This window comes from Nymphalis io, chromosome 13, assembly GCF_905147045.1.
Source record: "Nymphalis io chromosome 13, ilAglIoxx1.1, whole genome shotgun sequence".
Classification (NCBI taxonomy): domain Eukaryota; kingdom Metazoa; phylum Arthropoda; class Insecta; order Lepidoptera; family Nymphalidae; genus Nymphalis; species Nymphalis io.
This window is the reverse complement of record NC_065900.1, coordinates 7,288,712-7,306,370: the sequence shown is the minus strand read 5'-3', so window position 1 is coordinate 7,306,370 and position 17,659 is coordinate 7,288,712. Positions and strand designations below refer to the sequence as shown.

General features: G+C 30.8%; 1 protein-coding gene across 7 annotated transcripts in view; it reads right to left on the bottom strand.

Moving 5' to 3' along the window:
* Positions 1–17,659, bottom strand: part of LOC126772776 (uncharacterized) — a 64,109-nt gene that overhangs the window by 23,633 nt on the left and 22,817 nt on the right. For all 7 annotated transcript variants that reach the window (XM_050493343.1, XM_050493341.1, XM_050493345.1 and 4 more), the window contains one exon: positions 314–470. In XM_050493343.1, the coding sequence (XP_050349300.1) occupies positions 314–470 (157 nt within the window). The remainder of the gene's footprint in view (positions 1–313; positions 471–17,659) is intronic.

The following is a 17,659-nucleotide window of genomic DNA, read 5'->3' as shown; positions in this document are numbered from 1 at the left end:
AAAAGTTATTTTAGAAAATTATAATCACGGTATTTAAAACAAAACATTAGACTGTTACTAAAAGATTAATCAAAGTATTTTTAAGTTAAATCAGTTTTAATATAATTTACTTAGCGAACATTGAATATTTTTCTTTGAAGACTATCTGAGATTCTCATTGTTGTTAATCTGATGATTACAAACTATTTGAGTGCCTATTCATATTTCCTAGGAACAGGAAAAAACAAGTACATAACTTATGTATCATTACAGTACTGAAGTACGATTGTTTAAATAATAAGCAACAATTCTATTAATATTCGACGAAACTCACTTATAATCGAGGAGCCATAGATATCCAGAGTTATCGCAATGCGCATCGAGATCATCGTGCGTCGAGTGCTGACTTCCTGCGAGACTGGTGTTGCTGTTGCAGTCCTCGTCTGTGACGCCGGGGCTGGCCGCCTTCAGCCCCAGCCGTGGCGGTGGCCCTGGAACACGGAAACCCAACACGTCAATCAACTGATCCGAAAATAGCTACGGAAGCGAGTAGCAACTCGTCTGTCAACAAATCGACGTTATTGACCGAAATTGTTGCAGGAACATTGAAGATAAACCGGAAATCAATTGATTTGTAATCATTATGAGTACCTATATAATTATGCATATTTGTATATTCATTGGGGATAAAATATCATAATAAACAATATTAGTTTTAGGAGGTTATTGTAATCGGTGTTGAAAGTTGAAGAATTTCATAAAATAAACATGTCATTAACTAAATTTACGGCTGTGATCCTTAAATTTTCGCTTTTTTTTGGAAATAACTTTTTCAAATCCAAATATATTTTATTCAAGTTGGGTTTAACGAGCACTTTTAAATCATTTAGTCATAGTACAGAATTATATTAATGACCATCGATTCGGAATGTAGATTCTACCGTGAAGAATCATCTCGACACTCAGTACTTTCCAACATTTCAAATATGTCATATCAGAGTATGTCAATAAAATACAATTAAATTTATATATATCCTGCCTGAAAATCAACAAATACTAACCGCACGCTTTTTTATCGTCTATATAATCTTGTATTGTGTTATATGCCTTATTTATTCATGTTTTTGTAACAAACGGTTAAATTTATTAATTACTAAAGTGAAAAGATTTACGAATTAACAGTATTAGTTTGATTCATCGAAAATATTCTTACTTTAATGAGTGAGTTTCTCAATCTATAAATATATTATTATGTTGGATGGTTTGGTTGAACTGCTAAAACGTAGGAGTCTAGCCCCATACAAAGCAGGGCGTGGGTGAGCAAGCCGGACGACATGCCTTTTAGGGAATGTTGATGTTCATCCAGACTACAAGGAAAACAGAGCAGTGGCGCCGTCATCATTACATATATTCAAATACACACTAGGATGCTTACAGCATTAAAAGCCATTGTTAGTTAGTACAATTACATTTTTAAAGTTGGGGTCAATAAACGTCACACAATGTAAGGTGAACAGACGGTGGACTCCTTCGCTGAGGCCAGTAAGGAAACTTGATGACGTGATTGTGACTCAGCTATGATACATGAGATCTATCGATGGCCCCCACCATTGTCTTGCGGCATTATTTATATAGAATGTATTCATTTTCATAATTTGTCTGTCTAAATGCGCTAAACAAATTTGTTAAATAACTCCGACATTGTCGCTGTAAAAACCTACATTTAAACAAGAAACCATTTTGTAAGATGCATTATATATCGTTGAATTTGGCTTCACTTATAATGCAACTGATTTTTAATGAACGTAGCCTGTATAGCGAAATAGGTACGTAAATGACCATTGTTTTTTTAATAATGTCAAGATAACTATTTATATATTTATTTAGCTCGATATTGACGCGTAAATATTTACACGGGATAATATGAATATTATAATATACATGCGTACAAATACAAAGAAATATTTGTGTCATTATAATAATCGACATAAAATGTAATAAGTAAAGTTAATTAACATCAAATCCATATCATATCATAGCATCGGGCATTCAATTATTATTTGGAATCAAAATGAAAACCAATCAACGCATATGGTATTTTTTGTGTACTTATTAAATGAAATTTATGCACGTTGTGTTAAATTCGAGATGCAAGTCGATTAATTGTATTGCATTGTGAATCTGAATTTAAAAAAAGAACTATAATATTTACGTCAACTTTAATCTGATAATCTTCAATTATGAATAATTCAACCATTGTTTTAGAAATATATAAAATAGATGACTGGATAAGGTGAGACAAGTAATAGAGTGTTCTATTACTGAAATAATAAATGACGTTATAAATGGCAACGAGTGTTCCAACTGTGCATTCCGCTGCGGGCAAGCAGACGCCGTCCTGTGGGCGGACACGCTGCATTAGTCCATTTCTTCAATTTATGCGACCGAGAAACAAGGCATGCGCATCCTGGACTATGCTTTAAAACTTTGCAGGTTTATCCTGTGACGGTAACAACTTTTTATTATACTCACAAATAGTTAGTGTAATAGATATGGTGGGTATTGAAAGTTTTAAATCGATATAACTACATACACCTTTGATACATTTTTATTTCTCTCAATTAAATAAACAAAGAATAACTACTTTTACTACGCAGATTAAATGCTTAATATATTATCTCTCTTGGATAATATATTAAGCATTTAAAAAAATATAAATCGAGAAATTAAAAGTACTAAATTATTTCTTTTTTTAGATATAATTATGTAATTGACTAGACTAAGCTTGCATGGTAAAAATATCTACCGAGTACATTAAAAAAAGACCAACTACGTTACATACAAAAACGTTATATATTAATCGGCTTACAAATTTTATACTCATCGCGCCTGAAGTAGAAGCACTTCACAAGTCACTTTAAAAATATTCCGCTAAATAGCCTCTTATAATGTGCTCATTCTATTTTTCAAACGCTTGGCTAGTTTTTATATAAAAATATAAAGAGCCCTAAAACATATTTCATTGCTTTTGAGAAAATCGCTGAAAAACGAAACTGCACGAAATAATTGCTTGCGTAGTATAATAAAGTTTTTGGCGTGATGACGAGCATGAAACGAAACAGCGGCAGAAAATAGATTTAATAACTGTATGAGACTGTCAATATGTAGTTGTCCTATATATTTTGCTTATAGTTTACTTTGCATTAAATTATATACCATATATAAGATCACCCACCCTGATCTCAATTTTCACATGTACTAGGAAAGCCAAAGATTGTCTGGAAGAAAACGCTAGTAAGCGATACCTTTTGTAGTGCACATATTTTTGTCTTCCTTTCTTTTGGCTTAGTTTTAAACTATGTACATAATGTGGTGTGCAATAAAGAGTTAAATAATATATTATATTCTCAGAATTAAGTGTTTGCAATTAGGGACAATTGACTTGAAGTATCACTGTCAATTAAATTAACAAATAAATGATGTAAGCAAAACGAATAAATCTTGTATTGACCAGTAATTAATTTTAAGACTGATTCTTTTTTTAATTTACTTTATGTTCTCATCTTAATTGTGAATATAAAAAAACGGTAATTTATATTTAACGATTTATATGTCAAAAATAAAACATGTTTTATAAAAAAGGTAATATTCTTGCTCGAGTTAAAACTGTATGTTAACATGTGTACATACTACATGTGTAAATAAGTCTTAAAAACCATATATTATATTTTCAACTAAAATTTAATAAATGGTACAACACACATTTTAAAGCAGTTTAAAATGTCTCTTTCTAAAAACGGTAAATCGGTTTAATATAATAGTATTTTATCATCGCTGATTTCATCACGCTATGTGAAAAACCACGTTAATGTAGGTCTTAACCGTGTTTATATCTTTTAAACGATATTGCTATTCGTGTCAAGATATTTCGATGCTGGACGCTCTATTTTGCCTTGTCTTTTATACAGGTCGAAATCGTAAAAAAAACAACATTAAAACGTAAAACTGAAGACAAGGATGTTGATTGATGAAACTTTGATTAATTTTTACGACTCAGTGAATGCATTTCACAGTTATTTTGCAACAACGAACAAACAATGCATTCTTCGTTAATTTGACCGTGAATACTGGATATAAAGGACGGCGACGACTTTTAAGGTCGTACTTTTTCAACCAACAATTTCAATCATTAATTATCTTAAGATTTAAAAAAAAAGTTTAATCGTCGAATAAAAATTAAACAATAAAATCAATTCTTACATATTGCAGTCAGGCAATTGAACCCATTGAGCAATTAAGATATCGTAATAAATTTAGAATATAGACTTTTAATTGCTAGTAATTTTTATATCAGCCAATTTATGAAAGAAATTGATAATATGTAATTGAAAATTATACGTGTCGCAATAAATTATAAAAATACGCTATAATATCAATTTATGTTGAATAACAATATCGTTAGCATTATGAACACAAATTTGTTGTAAAAAATAGCAAAAAAAACAAGGTCAATCATCAAACCGTGTAGTTACTTAGATTATTCAAAGTAGCCTTCAGTTAAAAACTGTTTAGTATATTATCAAAAATATCATATTTTTCTTAGAAAAATATAAATGCAAATAGAGTACAACACATATCGGTAGGTACTGTTATTGCAAAAGGTCGTATGTAAAAGTTTCAATTAATACAAATTTAACAAGTCGTATGACGTGATAAGTATCCTTTTTTTGTATTTACGTATTGAATTTAGTTACACAGGAAACAACAGAGGTAAAACATTCATATTAATAAAATAATTCTTTTATGAACCAATTTACTCACTCTAGGTTGGCTGGATCTCGAATAGAAATAACCTTTCCTTTAGAACACTACAACGTACGTTATTAAATAACAATTTTAATACTTCGTAAGCAAAAAAAATTATTTTAAAATTTAAAGTAATGTAGTACTCCCAAATTATACCGGGTTCATAATAATAAAACATCTTTAGGTAGCGGACTATATTATACGATAAAATACCTTTTGATACTCACGTATGTGCAAAGTTCAAACCGCTTATTACAACAATAGTATATTACTTATTCATTTTTAACGCTAACCCACACAAAGACTTTCACATCTATAAATGTCCACATTAGTGGCACTACTCCTCTCGTAACATGCCATGTGGGATTAATGTCATAGAGCACTCGTATTCGTAGGGTTGATAAAAAAATAGTTAAAAAAAACCGTCACCGGGAATCGTGTGAACGATTATGCGTCTAATATTGTTAAGACGACCCTTCACCTTAACTACTTTCCGTATACGATTACTCTGAGATCAATAAGGAGAAAACGTGCCCCATGCACTTACAGGGCGTTCTGAGAAACAAGTATAAGATTATGCGTATGTAGACTACCAGGAATAGACATGGCACCTATCTCTGTTTGTGATTATATAAACTATGATGACTCATTCAATATTTGTGCGTCAAGTGTGTGGACGGATAAGAGTTTTGTAACTTATAATCCATTTCTATCGTCATTAAATGTACGGTTCGATTTAAAGGTTATATGATATTTGAATTGTATCAAGTAATAATACTTACATGAGTTCGTATATGTGAGATCTCTTAAATTATTATTTACGTATTTTTTAAACCTTATGGACTTGCAGCGGTTGGCTAGCAGCCTTGTGTTTTATTAAAATAAAAATATTTTAGAATATGCTAGTCTTTTTCATATTTTGTTTATGTTTTTCTTTGGGCAAACCATTAATATATGTATATTAAAAATAACTAAATAAGTAAATATATAATTGTGATATTAAAGTAATATGTAATTTAATAATAATCTAACAGTAACAAAGGGTATGAAGCGCTGCCCATCGGTGATATTTTGAACGTCGTAAATGAGTCATAAGTAAAACGAACCATTAAACCATAGCGGTGACAATAAAAGGAGGGACGCAAGGCGCCGGTTAATTTCACCGCAACGCAACGAGGACTCAAAATGGAAGAATACTTGCAATATAAATAGTCACTTCTGAAGCGTACTGTATGACCAATTCTCTAATTTTATAACTCGCTTGGCATCCAATAGCAGAGCTTATGGCTATACAAAAAGACACATGGTTCATGAGCAAGCGTATGGTTCAGTAAGTACATACTATATCGTAAAATAAAATTGATTTACCTTAAAAATAACAGGGTATATATTAAAAAAAAAATTATGTACGATTATATTTTAGCTACACTAATATCGAATTTATGTGGCATTTTTTGCTCGAGTTTATATCCAATACTGATTCTGTAATTCACGATGATCAGCTTACGTTATTGGATGTTTGTTACTTTAAAGCAAAAAAACAGTTCGGTAGACAATAAATCTATCAATAGAAGTCGGCCTTGATTCGTATATTGAATGTTGATAGGTTAACGACATGTAGGTAATTCTACATATATGATGTACTGCTAGTCGGAACTAGAGCGTTATAAAAGAGTCCAGATGGATACGTTGAGGAAATTAGTTTACTTGTTTTCTTACAGGTTCATGTTTACTCGATTAATGTTAACCATAGGCTCGTTGAAAGAAACGCGGGAGGCAAACCCACACGACATGGTCAGACTAGCGAACACATACAGATAAGTATTATCAACGAAATATGTTTGGTAGTAAATAATCTTTTATATTTAGAATAACAATTTAGTTTAAAATGTTCACTCTGATACAGTCATATGAAACATTGAGTTTTAAACATTGGGGCCATACAGCATACTCTAACGCAATGATGTGATTGCCAGCGACGATTCAAATGTCCAAATGGCCACTTCCTTTTATAAACGCTGCGGATTAAATTAGCTGACAAGTTTCCTTTATTGATCAACCTTTGCGTTTATATCCATTAGGTACTTTTAGATTACAATTTAATAGTATAAAGATGTGGTATGTCTGAAGTTTATTCTTGCTTCTGTTTACAACAGCTGCATTATAAACGCATACGGTATGGAATAGAAAATATTCAAACAAAAATAAATACAAAAAATCTGTTTATTTTTATACAGTGAGCTTGTAGAGAAAACAGCGCCATACATAGTATGAAAAATAAATCACTTTTTTAACCTTGTTTTGATAAACATATATTTATTCACTATAACAAATATATTTTATTTATTAGGCTAATGAGATGTTAAAATAAAAAATAAAACGCCACTTTCAATATAACTGTTAACGACGTTAAAGGATCGTTACGAATAGCAGATACACTCGATATCAGTTCACTTAAATTGACAGCTAAGTCATTAAAGATAAACAGAATTAATGATATTACGCCATAGATCGGTGTGATAGAAAATGCATCTGTGAAGTTTGTACGCCCCCTATGTATAAGTACTTTATTGTTAAAATTCTACACATTCAAATTTGCTTATTTATTATTAGCGTAAATGTCCCTTTGAAAAAGACTTTTTTTATTATCTCTTAGCTTATATATACAAAATAATCGACGAAATGTTGATGGTAAAACATTGCTTTTTGCCAAAGATTTCAAATGAATATTTTTCACGCAGGCTTACAGCACACTAAAAGCCTACGTATAGCTATGTAAGCAAATGAGATTTTGTTCTTTTGCAGCAACTTCACTACACAAACCAAACTGTACAAGAAAGTCGCCGCATGATGCCTAACAATAGACATTAAAGTATATTTAGATTTTAGTCTAAACAAACAGTAATTAAATAAATATTTTTTTAAATTAAAAATAATTTAGTTTGGACATTTTTTTCTTTATAAACACGGACGCACATTTGGAAATTCAATGTGCACTCAACCCAGACAATCGAGGTTCTAGATCTAAACCACTTAAACCTTGGGCTAGTGCTCTCTTAATTTATTCCAAAGAGGAAATGAAATGTGCAGAAAACAAGATACTGCGCTATAATTTATTCTCACTAGTACTGCAAAATAGAATAATTCTTCACCTTTATTAGAGCAAGCTAAAGCTATAAATTACAAATATTCCATCATAAGCTATAGTCATTACAATATATGTATACTTACAATATGATCGTTACAAGCATCATATGTTTTATTATTTCAAATAATAAGTTTGAAGAAGAGGTGAATAATCAATATTGCATTAAGGAAATCAAGTCATTAGCTGTTCACGCAATTACACGCGCTGACGAACGCCCCCACCTTACTTAGAATACAAAGCCTATAGCATTGATTTCGTTGTGCGTGCCGACGGTCCAATGCATTAATCATGATACTCGTGGCATAGTGACAAACTCAAACAGAAAGTACTTTTGTGTACGCGTCTTTATGGAATGATACAAAATTAAATATTCATATTTAAGCACAATTGAATATCAAAAAATTGATCTAATGATGAGTTTCTCTTGACTGTAAGATTTCAGTTTTGAACATTCTCTTCTTAAAAAAATATCATCTTAATTTTAAGCCATCGACACCCTTCAATATATTTTATCCATATTTTTTTATTTGTGACAGATGCCACAGATCAATTATCTGTACCGTTTGACTTATGAAAATATCTCGGAAGAAACTTTTTATTTTACATGTCGGGATGGGCAGTTAGTAAATACTTAATATTTTGTGACTTAATCGTGACTCTTATTCTTACAATTATTGTTTGGTTTCATGTTCGCTACATAATTCTCGACCATTATAGCTAAATAAACGATTATTACGAAGGGAATACAAATAAAACTTTGGGATACGATTACGTTTATTTTGTCTGCACCGGATCTCATAAATTAATATGTATTAAGTCGACACCAGTAAATTTGCTTGCGTTGAATTTAGTGACTCAGACTAAGTCGTGCAATCTCGATCTTAACATATCGTATTACAAAATTGCAAATGAATTATAATTACCATACCAGTATTGATTGACACAGTCATACAGTTATTAAAACTCATAGTAATCTGACTTTTCTCAGATTAAACAATTAAACAATAAAACGTATATAAACTAGGCATACCTAGGTTTTCACTTTTAAATAAAAAAATTGTGTTGCACTTGCATCGAATGCTCAGTTACTATTCGATATTCGACGTATACGGCCATTTTTATATTCGATTAAATACCGAATATTCGGTCACTATTCGGTCGAATACCGAATACTTAAAACCGTAACCCGTAACAGCCTGTGAATGTCCCACTGCTGGGCTAAAGGCCTCCTCTCCCCTTTTTGAGGAGAAGGTTTGGAGCTTATTCCACCACGCTGCTCCAATGCGGGTTGGTAGAATTCACATGTGGCAGAATTTCAGTGAAATTAGACACATGCAGGTTTCCTCACGATGTTTTCCTTCACCGTAAAGCACGAGATGAATTATAATCAGAAATTAAGCACATGAAAATTCAGTGGTGCTTGCCCGGGTTTGAACCCACGATCATCGGTTAAGATTCACGCGTTCTTACCACTGGGCCATCTCGGCACAATACTTAAAAACAGCAGTAAAAATAACAATAACACAATAAATTAATCATGTAGATTTTATTCGTGCTGAATATACAATGTAATTTCTAGAAAGCGTCATTTTTCTCTTTATGTATTTAAAAGATTAATGAAGAGGCATATATGTATCTCTTATATATTAAAAACAGGTAATTAATAAAATTAAAGCTATCTAAAAATGTTAACCATCGCTTACATCGCCACCAACCTTGGGAAGTAAGATGTTATGTCCCTTGTGCCTGTAATTACACTGGCTCACTCACCCTTCAAACCGGAACACAACAATAACAAGTACTGCTATACTGTACTGTTATTATTAGTAATAACATAAGACAATAAGTCCGAAAATTCGGTATTCCGTCTGGGGCCGAATATACTATTGTTTAAAGTAAAAATTATATATGAATTAATTCCAATTTTAAAGTTTTCTCAACATAAATTATGAACAACTTTTTAGGATACAAACAGAATGGACCACTGTAAAAGGAAATAATAATTATTCAACATGGACGTGATAATGATCCAAACACAACAACAAAACGCTATTGTACAATCAACTAACTTGTATTACAATAACGTATAATCAAGTCAAATAACAATACAACTTAAACACCGCGGAGTTGGTTGTCGTCCTTGACTCACGTCTTGGCTGGCGCCTGAGACCGCAGGCTGGGCGCCATTCTCCATGTTATATTTAGTGTTGAGCAGCAATTTGTTATTTGCAAGTCTCTGAAAAGCGGTCCCTAATTTGCAACTGATTGCCCACTTCTCTCCTTTTCAAAATAAATTACTATATTTAATGTAACGAAATACATATCTCTTTGTAGCTATGTAATGGATAGGCAATAAATAATGCAAATTAAATTTATTCTGAAAGTCTATACAAACAATTTTATATTGTCCAAGATTGTAAAAGTTTAGATATATTGACATAGAGGCAGTAAAATAGACGATCGAAGAGATAGTGACTGGACTAGGTTTGGTTAGGCCACAATTACCGTAACGTACCGTAGTGTAGCCACACTACACTGTCACTGTTCAATTTGGGACACCAGCATGTGTGTCATGCTTTTAATGGCTATTATTTCAGTCTCTTTTAATTACAAGATATACTCATTAAAATTCCTGTCGTGTTTATGTATGTCCTGACTCTCGTTGTTTTATAGTCTGTATTAAACATATTCCTTATAATATAAGTCATAAAAATTTTGTATAAAATAATATCAATTACGAAATTTAGTAGTGGACGTATTATAATTTAATATGTAGAAAAAAATAACTAGACAAAAGACCCTATCTACAGATGCCGTCGTTGATTGGATATAAATAGAGCGGCCGGCGAGCATGGACAATGGAATCCGTGGACGAGACACGTTCCATATGGATGAACCGGGAAAGGGCAAACATGATTGCATTTTGTATGTTTACCCTCTCGATGAGAGGGATACGAGGACGATTTATCATTTAAATAATAATAGCGCAACCACTTCGACACATGGTTGGAAATGTGTAGTCAGCGAAGCGAAGAAATTAGATTGGAAACATTAAACGAAAAAAGAATTAAACGAAGTAAGTAGATTTCGATGCACTTTCAAATTACGATATTATATGTATAACGAAACAAACATAACTGCCGAAGTTGAATTTTTAAATATATGCTACACATATTATGCTACTCAATGAAGTGAATGAACTTTAAATATGAATAATGTTTGAATCAATTTATAAAGCTGTCGGGTATTTAATAAAAATTTTAAAATATAATAAACGTAAACAAAAAGCAACTTTAATTGGTTTTATAAGAAAGAATATAAGACTTATTTTTAAAAGCAGGGCAAAAAACAAACAATGTCCATTATAATTATATATCTGAATTTGTTTACACAATTAATATTTCAATATTATATTAATTTTGCTGGCGTTTGTAAAAAATGGCATATTTTCACAGAATCGTCTCGGACACAACCGTTTATTGTATATAGAATGTTAATTATTAAAACAATTTTAATCAAAATATAAATTATGCAAGTTGGCATTTGCAAACACTTGAGAATAGCCATTTTACAAGATTGAATTGAAGAAGGCAACGGCAAGAAACTCAGTATTTAGTTTTGTACAAAATACAGTCTGAATTTTATAATCATAAATTTGAAATTGGCAATTTACTTTAATACCTACACACATATATTCGTATGAATTAACATTTCTTTATATAACGTCGGGCGATTGGTAATAAAACACGACAACGGTCAATCAAACCTTTTATATTACGAAAATAATAATTTGAATCAACTTTCTTCATATTCAAATGTTAATATGAGAAGTGTAATAAATAATATTTATGTAACATTTGATTTTTTCATTTTTAATATCTATTTGGTCATAAACGGAGTGAGAAATGTGGGAACATAAAACATCTTTTGTACTATGCATCTTTATGTAAGGATCTTCGTCTGTCTGGAAATGCCAATAACGCTACGTCGAGTTGAAAGAACTATCTCTGCTGCTACTCGGAATACGACACCTCTATCACTATTAGCTTATATATATATAAAATACTATCACGTAAAATTATTATTGTATTCTGTATTTGATTTTTAAGTAATTTAATAACATACGAAGGCAGGAAGGAAAGAATTGACATTCGAGACACAATGCAAAATATAATTATACTTGTAGCTGTACAGTTGAAAAGATTATTAACGGCAATTTTAGTTTATAAGGCGCTTATGAAAATTATCTTTTATTATTTTGTAAACAAAATATCTACTTATTAATATTAAAAGTTCTTTGACACGTTATTTGTACGAGCGAAATTGTCAAAATTACAAAATATATTTATGAAAATATTAGTATGTCATATGCTACACACAAGTGTCTAAAATGAGAGTGGAATTCAACATTAAAACCTTGAGAGATAATGATCGCTGTAATGTACGTTACGGGGGCGTCACAACTCTAATTATATCCATACAGGAAAAACTTTTCAGAAAACCTCAATTGCAAAGTCGTTGGTATTTGAAAAATATTAATTATTATTGTGAAAAAATCTTATAGTAGCTTAGGTATTGAAGTACAAAATACATAGGCTAAAATGAAACAATTTATGAAAAAAAGAGTGTTACTATATTTATTATACAACTTTTCTAAGAAATTATTACCCACTTGGTAAATTTATTTCTTAAATACGTTCATGAATGAATGCGATGGCCTTTATGCAACAGTACATATTAGACAATATTTGATGACAATATAATCTAATAAATGACATTATATTTGTTTTACAAATTAAATAAAAGCTTGTTGCACACTTCGAACACGAAGCTGCACGGTAGTGCTCTAATATCAGTACAAAATAAAAATCGCGATTCGTTCAGCCATAATTTCTGTAAGCTAATTTATCTTCATAGCTTATTAAATTTCATATTCCACGAAAGCTTCACTAGTACTGACATGACAGACTTATAAAACGGTTATTCAAACGTACTTGTGTAAATCTAGTTACATGGTTAATTTAGAATAAGAGTAACATGACTAAGAAACAGAATCGTGATGTGTTTCATTTGTATTATCAAGAAAATCTCAATATAGGCATCATTATAAGCTGTCTAGAACCATAGCAAAAAGGAACATAAGAGGTTTAACTTTTTGCGGCTAATTGATCGCACATATTATGTTTAAAACCTAGAATAAATTATACGACGTAAAGTTTATATAGAGTTGTATAAAAAAGTATATTTATGATATGTTTATTTTTTGAACATGTAGTGAAGATATAACTTAACTCATATTCTCCATGTTTTATTATAATCGTAAAATAATTTTTGCCATCCAACTGATAAAAAAAAATCAAACGTTTAATAATTGTGTGGCAAAAAAGTTACAAAAAAAAAACGTTTTATGTGGAGTTTTTTTTATTACATTGTGCTTGAAGACGGTATTTCTTCAGCAAATATATGTAATGTTATGATTACCATATGTAAGAAATTATTAAAATAAATAAAAAAATATTATAATAGTATATAGTTTGAGGATTTCAAATGTCAGTGGAGTTTTTTCATCGCGCTGTTTTAATGTAAGTTGATGAATACACAAGTGGAGAAGTTCAAGCGACACATGCAAGTCTGCTCATGATATTTTCAGTTCCCGTCAAGTACGAGATTAACAATACTTAAGCACATTAATAAATTAAAATATAGTTTCGATCGAATATTTCCGATTATTGTACTCTTAAATCAAAAAGCTGACCAAGTTTAATTTTGCGGTTTAAGTACAATTGATTTTAAACATTGTAATCGTAATCGGATTGGCAACCATCACGACCATTTGTTCGTTTAACGAATGATATAGCATAAATTTGGCTGTTGTTCGATGTCACTGTTATTGAGAACCACTGTCAATCAAGTATTTGAACATAGGCCTGAAATGTTTGACATTCTATTATATTTAATAATAAATGCGAACTTAATATCATATTGGCATATTGAGTTATTACTGTCAGTAAATTCTTCCTGCAGGAAGATAGATAATAAAAATTCTAAGATATTTAAATGTTATGTTATGTAAAAAATAATTAATAACCAATATACCAATCAAATCTTCACAAATAATTAATTCCAAAAAACATAGCAAAATAATAACGAACAAAAATTAAAATGAAAGATTAGTTTAAATTTTATTTTACAAATCTAAATTATTTAATTGGTGGAAAGGATAAAGTTATGACTTTAATTTTATACCGGTGCTGTGGTAGCTTTACGTTTATTACAATCTTGTAAAATGACGATTCAAAAATGCTTGTAAAAAGTTGACTTGAAATAAAGTATATTTTGATTGGACTAATTAAAATATACGCTTTAGTGCTCTAGTGCTGTAAAGTTTGTTTCTAGAATCGATCGACGGGCCGGTTGGCGTTGGCGTGGTTGATAGATACTTGCCTTTCACGCCAAAGATTGTGGGTTCGATTCCCACCCAGAACAGCAGCATTTGTGTGCATGAACATGTCTGTCCTGAGTCTGGGTGTAATTATCTATATAAGTATGTATTTACAAAAAAAGAAAAATAGTATATGTAGTATATCAGTTATCTGGTTTCCATAGTACAAGCACTGCTTAGTTTGGGATCAGATGGCCGTGTGTGAATAATGTAAAAAAAAACATAATAATATTTGTTAGTATTTAAAGAAATACGTATGTAAGTTTGTAAATTAATGCCGTAAATTCTAATCGTAGTATGCCATTGGATAAAATAATAATAACTTGTTACGTGTGCATGTAGAAACTTTTCTTACCGTAGTTATTAATTTGTATGTAGCGCGTTTGTGTTCGTTTCAGGAAGACATGCATCTGGTCTTAATCACATCACGTACGCAACGACCACGAATTCAATTTCAGATAATTCGTCACGATTTTATCAAGTTATCACCACTATACGATTTCATATTCGTTTTTTTTATGTCACAAAGGAATTTCATAGATATATTACATTGATATCACGTTAAAGTGAAACTAAATTATTCAAATGGACAAAATAAAACGTAATTATATAGTAAAATTTTACTTATAAAATAATGATATTTTTAAAAGCATAATTTTTTGCATAACTTTTTGCATTATGAGGTAAGTTACGTTGCGTTATATCATAGAAATATTGAATAAGTCAATTTATTTGAAATAAAATGATCGATAATGTCATTACGATATGTGAAGTGGATAATAATCAACGTCCGTGCGTGACTCTCTGATTAGTTATATAACTAATTGTTCTATCCTTAACTTGCATAACATCCGGTTATATTTAAATTAAGCAACCAATTAACAGGTTTCTTCGATTAAATATTTAGGAGTAATCAAAAACACTTGGGAGAAATTTTTTCGTTTCAAAATCAGGTTTCGTGAGATTATAATTACAAAATCTTCCATAATTAAAATTTCTAACAAATACCTAACCGGTTTAATTGAATCAAATTTAAAAAATATATTTATTATGCAATACACTAACTTACCTTTCAATACACTGATGCGATAGAGATATTGATGGATGCCAATGTTGTATTAATCACTCATAAACTAATATAATAAGCAAACAAGCACACAGTCAGTTAGGATGAGGACTGGAATGAAAATTGCAAAGCATGTCCTTACACTGGAAACAAAGTACGTTGAAGGACACTTTTCTTTATGATCTAGTTGCTCACCTCGCTAGCTCGTACCTCGTATATGCGGCCAGAATGTAAAACGAAATTAAAACATTTACGCTATAAAGTTGAAATTAGATTGTATTTCTCTGCGGTACATGAAGATGTCAGGGTGTCAGCGGAGCGTAAACCGTGAAAAGATGCATTTACAGGTAAGCCTGAAGTTAAAAGCTTACAAGTATGTATTATATGAATAAACATTTATCATATAATAACGCAATTAAGTTTAGAAAGAGCTAAATGTTTCTGAGAACAAATAAACGATTCATTGTCTAAGCGCTATCAAATTTTTAAGTCTGTAATTAAGAGATGCCCGGGATGCGGGCGTAATTCAATGGAATCTATTGATGCGAGAAATGACATCAGAGCATTGAACTCGTCAAATTCCTACTGCTATAAACATGACTACGTATACACTTGACATTTCGAATTTCAAATTGCTTAAAACTGGTCTAAGTTTTAAAAGCGAGCTTATTTCAGTGTACGAAAGCCAATCCATCTAAAAATAATTAAGGTAAAAAATATAAAATAACCAAAAAGATTTCGGAGTAATAAACATTAAAAAACCTAGAAAACTTCACGTATACTTCTTACATAAAAACAACGAAAAACATCCGTTCCAGTCACTATTGACCGAGGAAGATGACATGGATTTCGTCAAACAAAAAAGTAACTTTCGCCAATGTCACAGTGGTAATGTACGCAGTGGGTAATAATCACTTTCCAAAGGAGTCAGAGACCAACCATTGTCTCTGCGAAAGTAGCATAATACATTACATAGGCACGAAATACATATGAATAACTTTAGTACAAGTCGGTACAATACGTTTTACTATTTAAATACATTTTTTCTTTACTTTAAAAAGCTATCCTCAAAGTCTAGATTGGAAATTACTGTGCCGTACCGTTAGACCTACCAAAACTGTACTGAATTTATTTGAATCGACTTAGTTTTTTTGCAAACAGAAAACTTGTTTCTTTTGTGACATACTTCCGAATTTGCTATTTCAAATTCATATAGTCATTATACTCGTAAAATATTAGTGTATTTAAACAGTGGAGTCGTGACCCAAACGTTTTGACTGATTGTAATATACTAGGTATGGTTATACTGGTTATAATAGTTTGCTTGCGGTCCATTTTGCGATTTATTTTCTTTTATAAGAGAGTAGAAGTTCCTGTTATAAGGTTTAACTTACGATTCATTTTCTCTGGGCAGCTCCGATCAAAAAACTAGTAAATTTATATTAAAATATTATTTGATTTTATTCTTTGGCTGTCCTCAGATGTTTCACTTTTATTTATATGTATATATTTCCTCTTGTAGGTGAACACCTATCTAATATTCTTTTTGGATAAATAAATTGTTGTTAAACCTGAAATAAGTGAGGATCGAACCATCGACTTTCACTTCGCTATAAGACCCGTGTATCAATAAGTATTGAACAAAATCTAATTAATTTTTTTTCTGTAAATAATATTATAATACTATTTCAAATTTTTTATTGAGGGTGCAAAATAATTGCCTTTGATATTATAACGAGAAGCGGTCTTTATTAAAAGAAATTTCATAATGGTTACATACATTAAAAACCCGCATTGCATGTACTTCTCGATCTGGTTTATTGGATACAATGTAAAAGATTATTAGCGTTATCTATTCAATAACGTGAATCGCTTTAATTTCTCTAGAAAGTTACATGAACATGTTTTTATTGACACATCTTAGACGCAGACCAGCCTGCTTTACCAAATACGTATTATATGAGCTATCGTCCGTTTCACACAAGAAACTCGTCACCACGCTCTCTCTCCTACTCTTAATATATTTTTAAGAAACGATTATACGTTTAATTATTAGTAATAGCAATTAAAAAAGGCAAACATGACAACAAGGCTATTATACAACTATTATTAATAACAACGACTTTAAACCTTGGCACTTGAAATGTTATTCCGAAGGTATAGGCAAGTGGCCAAGTAGTCATATTATACACGAGTATAATTTAACAGTATATTTTAG